The 10915-nt window shown below is 47.3% G+C and overlaps 1 protein-coding gene across 1 annotated transcript in view; it reads right to left on the bottom strand.

The window, feature by feature from the left end:
* Positions 1-794: 794 nt before the first annotated feature.
* The window catches only part of PHLPP1 (PH domain and leucine rich repeat protein phosphatase 1), a gene marked incomplete at its 5' end in the record, with an annotated part of 204807 nt that continues 194686 nt past the window's right edge, over positions 795-10915 (bottom strand). The window contains 3 exons of the mRNA XM_081096661.1: positions 795-2921; positions 5716-5944; positions 8700-8894. Of these exons, the coding sequence (XP_080952787.1) occupies positions 1770-2921; positions 5716-5944; positions 8700-8894 (1576 nt within the window). The 3' untranslated portion in view covers positions 795-1769. The remainder of the gene's footprint in view (positions 2922-5715; positions 5945-8699; positions 8895-10915) is intronic.

Genomic DNA, 10915 nt, shown 5'->3' with positions numbered 1-10915 from the left:
GTCCATTGGTCACTGTCCCTTACTGGGATGAAATTACCTTCTTTCATGGCCTTAGCAGTTTTCAAAGAGCATGACATGCACGTATCCTGACACATAATAAAGTATGGACAGTACCAAGACACGACCAGGTCACAGATCTGACCACCAAGCAAAGGGATAGACAGCCCACCACCAAGTCCACAAGTTGAGAAATACAAATTGTCCTGTTACTAAACTATCCAGGTTTCACTTAAAGGCAGACCTGAAGAAGGAAGAGGAGACAGTCCTCTGGGAAGCTGGTTCACGTGAGACAGAGAAGACCAACACGTGGTCCACAAGGTGCAGGGTCGGGGGCTACAGTCTGTAAATGGGGCCAGTGGTCAGCTAGGAATACTGGATTTCCCACTGGACTCTACTGCACTCAGGTGATTTGTCCTAGTGCTAGAGAGTGAGCCCACCAGCTTCTGATTTTCACTATTCAAATAAAGGTATATTAACCTGTTCTTGTGATTAAGGGCCCCTGAAAGAATTGAAAATGGGTGTGGCTTTGTGGGAGGTTTTCCAGGGATCTCCTCTATGCAACCTCGATCTACTTCCTTTATAACACCTAGCCTTCGTAATAACAAGAAATAGAAGGGCTGCAAGATCAACTATTTCTGTTGTTAGTCACAAGGTCCATGTCCCGTTGGGTGTTTTTCCCTTCCAAAAAACAAACAAAACCCCAAAGGCAGAAATATCTGGTAACTCCAAATCCAAGCTATTATGACTGTCTGCAAGACACATCTGGCTGCTGAGACAAAAGCAGATGAGTGCAATACTTGTAAATTTTGCATTTATTGTAACAAAAATTATGACATGTTCATCTGTGCATTCGGCTTTAATGTAACTGCTGGTATGTCAATGGTCTAACTGGACTCTACAATCATGCTGACTGTGGCAGCAGAAAGGAACACAATTAGAAAGTGCCTGCAAAGTGAAGAGGCTGGGTAGGCAAGAGAGGACGGGAAAGGCTCAGAGGCCCCTGGGTGCAGGCTCCTTTCCAGTGGCCTAAGAGGCACCTTGTTTGAATGGAAATGCTCTTCGTTGCTCAGCCTCATCATCGAATGAACTAATGTGGATTAGGAGGTGAGTGTGGGCGGGAAGGCTCCTCAGAAGGGGAGGGAGGGAAAAGTCAGTTGTTTAGGCTGTGTCCTTATGCCAAAACTACAAAACATCTGAAGCATCACTATACAACACGGAGCTATTTACAATAGAAATTTCTCAATCAACTGTTCTCTCAGAGAAAATTAGTGAATCCCAGTGACTTAAGTCACCTGACAGAGTAAAGCAACTCCTAGGAGTTAGTCTCCATATTCTACAAATGTCTATCATTTTCAAGACAAAAAAAAAAGCCTTTCCCCCCAGAATTACAATATTATTAAATCATTGAGCACTGGCAACCTGCCCTGCCTTCTAAACAAACAAAACAATAAAAAGCCATTTTAAAAAATATTACATTATCATTAACTGTTTCTCTGTAATATATTAAACCTTTTGTTCTTTGTCTTTACACATCTGATATGTTAGGAAAAGAAGTTAACAAATTTAAATCATATTGGTAAAGCATCACTAGAAGAAAAGTGGTAATTATTTTAAAAATCACCAACAGGAAGAACCTACAGACTAGCTGCAAAGACAGGTTGGGAGAGAGTCTGGGAGAAGGGCGTGGAGTAAACCCCTGGTTTAATGCGAGCCTGGGAGACTCTTGCAACTCCGTCTTTCTTGGTTAGTTTATTAAGCGCGCCGGCGGGTCATAGCGGTGTGTCGCAGTAGTCCGGCAGCGGGTCGGCCGGGCACTGCCGCGGCGGCTGCAGGGGGAGCTGCGCGGGCGGCTGCTGCTGCTGGTGGTGCTTCATGATCTCCTTGACCTCCTCCTCCAGCTCGGGCGGTATGATGAACTGATCCTCGGGATCTGGCTGGGCCGGGGCCGCAAAGTAGCCTCCAGGCTTGCGGAGAGGCGCTTCCGTGGCCACTTCGATCACGTTGTGGCTCCTTTCCTGGGGCGCCACGGAGCCGTTAGCCCTCCGGCGCCCAATGGTCCCCATGCTGGCCAAGTCCGCCTTCCTGGGCAGCCCAGGCTCGTCCTCGTTGGCGCTGATGACGATGCCCTCGTCACTGGCCTCGGCTGGCACCTGCAGCAGGTGCTGCTGCTTGTCCCTGTCCTTGGCGCGACCGCAGTGGATGTCCACCTCCACCTCCACCCGGCTGCCGTTGCTGAAGACGCCCTCGATGGGCTCTTCGTCGTCGCTGTCCAGACCATTGTCAGAGAAGGCGCTGGAGAAGGTGGCGCTGGACAGTTGGCGCTGGAAGGCGCTGGACAGGCAGGCGGGGTGCAGCAGGCAGCGCTGCTCGCCGGGGTAGGCGGGGCCGCTCTCGCTCAAGGCCCCAGGCGGGGGCTCGTCCGAGGCTGTGGAGCCCACCTCGCTGCTCATCTCGGAGGTGGACAGCTCACTGCTGATCTCGGAGGCCATGCCGCTGCTGGACGATGGCACGCCCAGCCCGTCCGACGGCCGGTCCTTGATCACCATGCTGACGGAGGGCGGGAAGATGCCCGGGCTGGGCGGTGGGCCGGCTCCGCCCGCGCCCAGGTCGCAGCAGCAGAAGCTGTCCTCGGTGACGCTGAGCTGCACCACCACGGCGCTGAGGCTGTCGCGGCAGCCGTAGCTCTGGGCCAGGGTGCACAGCTTCTTGGCGGCAGCCAGGGCATCGGGCACGTTGCGCACGGCGCCCACGGCCTCCTCGATGGACAGGCTGTCCCACAGCCCCTTGCTGCCCAGGATGAAGAACTCGTCCTGGGGCGTCAGGGCCACGGACTGCACATGGGGCCGCGGCACCACGCTGGGGTGGAGGAAGGTGTAGCCCAGGATGCGCGTGGACTCGGTCACTCCGTTCACCTTGCCGTCCTGGAAGAAGGGTTTCCAAGCAGACATTAACACGGAGCCCATGTGGCAGCTTCCCTGGGTCTCCTGCCTGGAGACCCCAGAGAGAGCACTGTGTGTGCCCAAGGGAAGGACTGCTCTCCCTATGATGAGTGGCCAGTATCCATCTCTCATCAGAAAGCAGGGCAGTGGCCTGGGCAGGGCAGAAACAGGAGGGGCAAGAGGGACCACGTTCACACTGGGTTCTAGCAAACCGCGATCTAGCCTGTCACAGCACCTGTCACGGCACCTTGGGATGCTTCTGTAGCCACAGGAAAGGGCTTTCTGAAACAAGCCAGTCCTGAGCAGACACAGCAAGTCTGGTCAAAATAATGCCCCATGCCTTACATTGCTCTCCAGCAGTCCAGCAACCACAGGGCCCCAGGAGACACTGCTTTACACTTACGAAGGTAAAAGAATAACTGGGGGGAGAATCTCGGTGTGCCTCACTAGGTCAGAGTGCCCACACCGCAGAGAGGCAGATGCCGAGAGAAGGGCCAGTTCCCATCGCTTCCGAGAACTCACTTTGCTGATGGCAAAGGGAGAAGACAAAGTCCCTCGGCTTCAGATCACTTGGGTTCATGCCATTTCAATCATGAGCCAAAGTTTCAGACCATTTGCCGGTTAAAGACCTTTACTCTGAAACTAGAGGGGAGGAAGGGGTGACCCCGGTGCACAACTTAGTTCTTTATTAACGTTTGAGGGTCTCAGGTCCACAACGTGCCTCTCCATGACCCTATTTTTAACTTTGCCAGGGAAGCTTCAGGATGACAAATACAACTTTCAGCTGTGTGTGTGTGTCTAGGACGAGGTAACAGAGATGGTCCCCTAAAGCTGCTGTTTCTTCCAAAGAATGGCCGTTTCCTTCCCAACCCTACCTCCTTCCTTTGTGTGGGATTTTGTGAGGTGTTTGATTGGTGTTCTTGGGGTGCCTTCTGCGACTCCACACAATCCCACCACGATACTCTCATGAGCAGGCAGAGTTCTTAGAAGGAAAATTACCAAAATGAGGCTTCAAGCACAATTTTCAGCTCCCTCGACTCTATTGATATAATTCTTTGCTCCCTGAAGTGTGGAATTGGCCAGAAATTACCCTTGCTGTTCTGCCCAATCCTTTAGATCAGGGGTCCTCAAACTACGGCCCGCAGGCCACATGCAAATACAAATATTGTATTTGTTTCCGTTCTGTTTTTTTTTTTACTTCAAAATAAGATATGTGCAGTGTGCACAGGAATTTGTTCATAGTTTTTTTTTAAACTATAGTCCGGCCCTCCAATGGTCTGAGGGACAGTGAACTGGCCCCCTGTTTAAAAAGTTTGAGGACCCCTGCTTTAGATCTTGCCCCCATCAGGACCAGTCGTCTTGTGTCTGTGTGCACCTGTGTGTGCATGTGTGTGTTTGGTGAGTGTGCCTCAAGGTAGAGAAGTAACAAAATCAGCAATGCAGACAAAAGTGAGGAGGAAATAGGGTGGTGAAGACCCGGGGGTTGGGGGGTGAGTAGGGGCTGGGAGGAGAAGGGTGGGAAAATGGGAGGCATCTGTAATACTATCAACAATAAAAAAATATATGTATCTTTTTTAAAAAGTGAGAAGAGGCAGGGAAACTAAGAGAAAAGTTCTGAAGCACAAACTGCGAGGCATTTATGCAGCAGAAATTGTTAATCTTTGCATGGTGTAATGTTGAGTGTTTAATTCAATTACATCTGTCCCATCTTAGACTGTCTCTGCTGCCTGAGAGTGTGTCTATGATCTACTTTAATTCTCTCTGCTCCCAGACAGGCAGACAGGGAACTAAAACCAACCCACAGACTCATTTCTAGAGTCTCACAGTGGATCCCAAATCTTTTCTATCTTCCTCATGGTTCTTATCAGAGCCTGTCCGGACCCAACAGACTCATCTCTACTAAATTGTCTACCCGGTTAAACGAGGCCTGTGGGTTTTTCAACAATACAGACTGGACACCTTCTGTGGCAGATGGGTATCTGCAGGGTCACGTCTGTATCCCCGTCATATGTCAGGCCCACCAGGTGATAATACTGTTATGATGAGTGGGTGAGTGGGGCTGGGCTGCTAATGCCCATGTGGAAGTTGTGCTGTAACAAATCTTGCTATAATGCAGACTGACTTATGCCAACTTTTCTCAACAGGGGCACTACTGACATGTTGGGCCAAGCAATTCTTTGTTGCAGTGCTGCCCTGTATACTGTAGGATGTTTAGCAGCATCCCTGCCTCTACTTGCCCTAAGCACTCTCTGACTCAGTTGTGACAACAAAAATGTGTCTAGGCATTGCGAAATGTCCCATTGGGAAAAAAAGGTCCCTGGCTGAAAAGCACTCACTGCCTTCCTCAGATGGAACAGGAGGTATGACCCAAAGTACCAGTGAGTTCATTTCCACAGATATAGTAGCCTACAGGACAGATATACTACTGTTCCCACTTTACAGATGAGGAAACTGAGGCTTTGATGAAGGTTTGAAGGTCACCGCCACCAGCCCCAAAGCGAGGACAGGGATACCAACAGTGTGATCTTAGAGGTGGAGCCCTCACCACCAAGCAAACCAGTACCTCCCATGAGGACCAGATGGGACAGCGCCACGGAGCACCTGGCACAGCCCGACACAGAGGCCGACAATAAACGGTTTATTATTCTATACAGGATAATGTCTTCACACAGATCCTACAAAAGAACCTGCTATGTGACACCAGGGTTTCGGAATTGGCTTCTGCAGACCCCGGCCCTGTCTTCCCACCACCCGAGGCAAGTGGCTCTCTCCTCACCTCCGTGATAATGGCCTTGTGCTGCTTAATCCTCCTCAGCTCTTCCTCACAGCTCATGACATATGACCTGGACAGAGGCAGCGGCTTCCCGTTCCGACAGAGGACCGTCTGGCACTTGCCCACATTGGCAGAGGTCAAGGTGAAGGACCCTCCTGGGTCCACAGGGTCATGCTTGATGTGACAAAGGACAGCAGCACCTCCAAGTTTCTGGCCAGCAGTTCCAAGTTTCCTGGAATCCAAAAAGAGGGCGTCAAAACCCAACACAGCCTGTCTGTGTCAATCTTGCTAATTCAGCAGGGCAAGGAGGAAACAGAAGCTGGGGGCTCAAGTCAGGCTCTCACCAAAGCAGGCGCCGCCCAACTCCTCAGAGGAAAAGAGCCTGTGGAATCGACATACACACCCACACAGAGGGGTCTGCTCACAACCGGGGCAAAGCGCCCCTTTGCACTAAAGCCCCAGAGCTAACGTGCAAGTAAAGGGCCCTGGTGTGGCTGTGTCCAGCCTGCTACCCCCATGTCAGCACACTCCAGAGATAGCGGCCAATGACCACTGAAAGCCCTCCCACCCCTCTCTAAACCCCCTCTGCTCACAGGAGGGGAACTCTGCAGGGACCACTTCAATAGGAGCAGGTGCAAACACCACACCCACTGACACAAAAACCTCAAAAGCACCTGACCACCTTCTCCCCCTGCAATACAGATGTTTACTTGGAGGAGCTCTGACATATTGGGCCGTCCATGTTCTTGCCCTAGATGGTGTGGACTTGCTGCCAATTCTAGAACATTCACAGAAAGTACTTTCTAGTAATTAGGCTCCACAGCGCTTTTATTCTTGACCATCAATCCACTGACTTATGCAAAGCATCAAGTCCCAACAATCAAGGGGTCTTGAACTCCTGTTTCGAGCCCCATAGATGGCGGTGCCAACCAGGCCCCACTGATGCTGAGTGTGCAGAAGCACAAGGTGAAGACAAACAGATGCCTGTTTACAAGGGCAGATCCTCAGGTACTACCAACTCCTTCTCCTCTGGGTTAGCAAGTGGCAACACTAGCCACAGAAGCCAGGGCTGCCTACAAGCACGCACTAGCATGTTACACACAAAGAACAACAATTCTCCCAAGAACTGAAAAGGTCACACAGCCCAAATCCTATTAACAAACAGGGAAAATAAGAGGCCTACGAATGACCCTAAAGATGGGCCAGTGGTTTGGGTCTCAAACCCCAAGTCCTGGATATCCATGGCAGATTTGGCACTAGGCCCTGCCAATGCAGCACTACTTTCATACTTTCAAAGGCACATGATTGATCTGAGCAAGGCCAGAAATAGGGTGGCATCTGTGGGAAGTACAGCTGGTAACCCAAGTTCAAGGTTCTTACATTTTTAATTCTTATTCAGTGCTGGAGGGTCTATAACAAGCAGACTCTAAGGGGTGTGCGAACAGTATGTGTGTGTGTGTGTGGGGGGGGGGGTGTTGGTGTGCATGTATGTCTATGTTATCTATTTGCTTTTTTGCAAGAACAAGCTGGGGTAAAAACAGAAAAGTAGATATATGTCCCTGGTAGTTAGAACATTCTCTAGAGTCTTACTGCCCGAGGTTGAATTCTGGCTGCACCCTCTACTAGCTTTTAGAGCAATGCGCTTCACCTCTCTTCCCCTAAGTTCCAGACAGTAAAATAAGAACAGTAATACTACCTATCCCACTGGGTACAATTTATGGCACTGAGGTATTTGGAATAATGACTAGTACAAAGAAAGACTCATTGGTATTAGCTATGAGCAGAATTTAACTGTACATGTCCAATGAAAAATCTGAGAGACAGAGGTGAGTGTAGCAGCAAAGAGCCTCCCTGGGCTACCCCTGCTGAGTTCCTCAAGAGGAAACAATTATTCACGACTTAGGGAAACTCTACAGCCTTCTCCAACCCACTATTCCTCAGCAGATACTTTTTCTACCCCTGTTACAAAGATGCTTCCTCTGGCAGATTACCAAGGGAGAGAAATAATAATCATTGTTCCCATGACCTTTAGAGCACTCTTCACTTCCTGGTCCCACATAGGCAAGTGTTTGAGTACAATAATAATAGATAGGCAATGTCTTTACAATGTACAAAGCCAGTAAAGAATGAGCAATCCTTTGAATGAAGGAATTCTTATACCATTCAACCCTAAGAGTTACAATTATTCTAAAATTTCTATGGTGACCATAAGCTACAGAGTAGGATTCTGCTAGTTAACACTGACTTAAACATTTAATAAGAGGGAAAAACAACATATGAAGAATGATTTAACTTCCGGCCTAAATTTCGAACATCTCATTTACAAAGGACTGCACCGTCTCGAACCAGTCGTAGTATTTCATAAAGGTGAACAACCTGAGACAGGAACAGTCCCTTTCAAAGAGAAGTCCACACATCAAAAGGTCTAAGGAGCCTCTGGAGCTCACGTGACTTGGGGAAAGTGGGAAATGTGTCGTAAGCAAGTGTGAAAACCTGGAATCATGGCATGCCTGTGAGGTCATTCTAAGAGAAACTAAATTCCTGTCATTGATGTGACCTCTTACAAAGTTGTTGAAACATCCGTATGTCTCAGGGGGAGCACAGTCCATTGCTGATGCTTGGGCAAAACCAAAATGCCTGAATGCATCTTTTTAAATATATAGTTTTATTGATTTCAAAGAGGAAGGGAGAGGGAGAAAGAGAAATATCAATGATGAGAGAGAATCATTGATTGGCTGCCTCTTGCACGCCCCCCACAGGGGATTGAGCCTGCAACCCAGGCATGTGCCCTGACTGGGAATCAAACCATGGCCTCCTGGTTTATAGGTCAATGCTCAACCACTGAGAAACACTGGTCGGGCACCTGAATGCATCTTGTACTCCCATATTCAACATCAGTGCTTTGAGGTTACTGGACATGTTTTTTCTAACCTGAGGCTAAACACTCAAAGAACAAGAAAACATACAGTAGAGACTCTTAATTTTACCTTTGCATGACAACGAATGTATTGACCATGTACTCTTCTTCATTTTTTGTTTTCTGCAGCTCTTCCGCCAAAATGTCACTCATAGTACATTGGAGAAGGTAGGGCACCTCCACATTCCGGTCTCCATCAAATACACCATACAGAGCCTCCCGGTTGTCACAGAAGTTATTCACCGACAGGGCTGCCACACACAACCTGCAAGGCAAGAATGCTTTTGTGCTAAGTCCAATCTTTCCTTCTCCATGCCCAACCCGACTCTATAACAAGCAGACTTGTCTATCCCAGTCTCTTTCTTCATGACTCCATACAGATTAAGAATAGGTCAATGAACCCCAGCTAATTTTTATCAACTAATGTCTGTAAGCAAAGAAGAATCATTGATATATGCTCATGCTTCACACATGGCTTCCTGGACCCTTATCTCCTGATGAATTATTTTAAATGGTAGTGAAAAGAGAATAAGAGACATGGGAAAGAACATGATTACAAATCCATATGACCATATTCATTCACATAAAGTTATTAAGAGAAATTCCACATCAGGCAAAAATGGAGTAACAACAAAACACTGAAGAAATAAGAACATAGGAAAAGTACATAAAAATATATGAATGGTCTCAAATTCTGAGACCTTCACTATGAAACTCAGGCCATCCTGACATCAACCATATGAGCACAGGTAGTATTTTTAGTGCCATTTTACAGGTGAGGAAATTAAGCCAAAAAGAGGTTGAGTAACTGCCCAAGGTCATACAGCAAATAAGCACAGAGCCCCGATGCAGGGACTGTAGCCCGACTCTTATCTCAGCACTGTCCGACTCCTGCCTTCATTTATTCAGAAGAGTAAGTCATTCCAAGTAATATGGCAATTGAGGCAAAGTAAAACTCAATAATATATTAAATCATCTTCTAATTCTGTCTTTCCTCTATAAGCTCTCCTTGCTAGTCAAAATGGGGGGGGGGGCAATGAAAACGATGTTTTTAAAAAAGTACAGTAATTTTTCTTTTCTGAAGTTTCCCATTTGTTGTTTAGTTTGAGGAAGAACCTAACTTATCCAACTGAAGCTCCCAGCTTGGGTTTCCTGGAGGATCTGCAGTGACCCAGTAGGGAGAGACAACCACAGTTCTCACCTCTCCTCAAGATAGCAAGCAGCAAGCTCCTTGTTCACATAACCCTCTATCTACAAATCTAAAACAAAACACTTGAGAAGCTTCCACTGGCAAAACCAAAGGTAAAAAGGTGAAGGGACATAAGTGAGGGCCGGGCGACGCGGAACTTCTGAGGTGCTGGTGACCGTCCAGTTGTTGGTCGAGGTGGTCATTTGCAGGTGGGTTCACTTTAGGATGATTCCTAGAGCTGTACACTTATCACTTTTGTACTTTTCTGTACCTACTCTAGTTACACTTTAACATAAAAATTTTCAAAAAAGTAATTGTGGAAGGAGAGATTATGTAAAAAGGAGATTAACTGATCATTGCTTTATTAATATATATGAATGGATAATACATTTTAATATCTAGAGATGTTTAAAAACCAATCTTGGATTTCACATTGGTGTTTGTGAATTCAAAAGCAGTTTCACATATTTGTGTTTGCAAGCAAGACGTAAAGTCTTTTAATCTAAAAAGAAAGATCTCTAAGAAGGAACTTCAAGTGCTCCACAGAATGTATAATTTCTTCCCCTCTTCCCCAAACACAATGACATAAGTGCAAAGCACACAGAAACAATGCACCAGAGCCCAGGCACCACTGTGGGCACATGGAACAGGGTGCTGGAGTCAGAACCCCCTCCTTTTGCCAGCACAATGCCAAAGCACATTCTTAAAGAGGAAAGGACCGTATGTCAGACCCAGAACGTGAGCTGATTCTGTTTTCCATCCCAAAGAAAAGCAGTCAGTAACAACCACAATTCCACCTTTTATTTTCCACAGAAGGTATTCAGCTATATATAATGGTTATCAAACCTGGGTACACATTAGGATCACCTGGGAAATTTTCAAGCATTCTGATTTAATAGGCTGTTGGTTGGAGACTTTTTTTAAAGTTTGTCATCTGACTGATTCTCATGTGCAGCCAGGGTTGACTATTAATGTTAGCTACTATTGGATCATCCTCTACTTCTTTCTTCCAATACTCTCAATATGCTATGTCCTTATACCTCAGCTAATTAAATTGTGACTATTCTAATTTATAGGATTCTTTACTTTTCTAGTAC

Source organism: Myotis nattereri (assembly GCF_964212035.1).
Source record: "Myotis nattereri genome assembly, chromosome: 8".
In the NCBI taxonomy this organism is placed as follows: Eukaryota; Metazoa; Chordata; class Mammalia; order Chiroptera; family Vespertilionidae; genus Myotis; species Myotis nattereri.
This window is presented reverse-complemented; position numbering and strand designations above follow the sequence as displayed.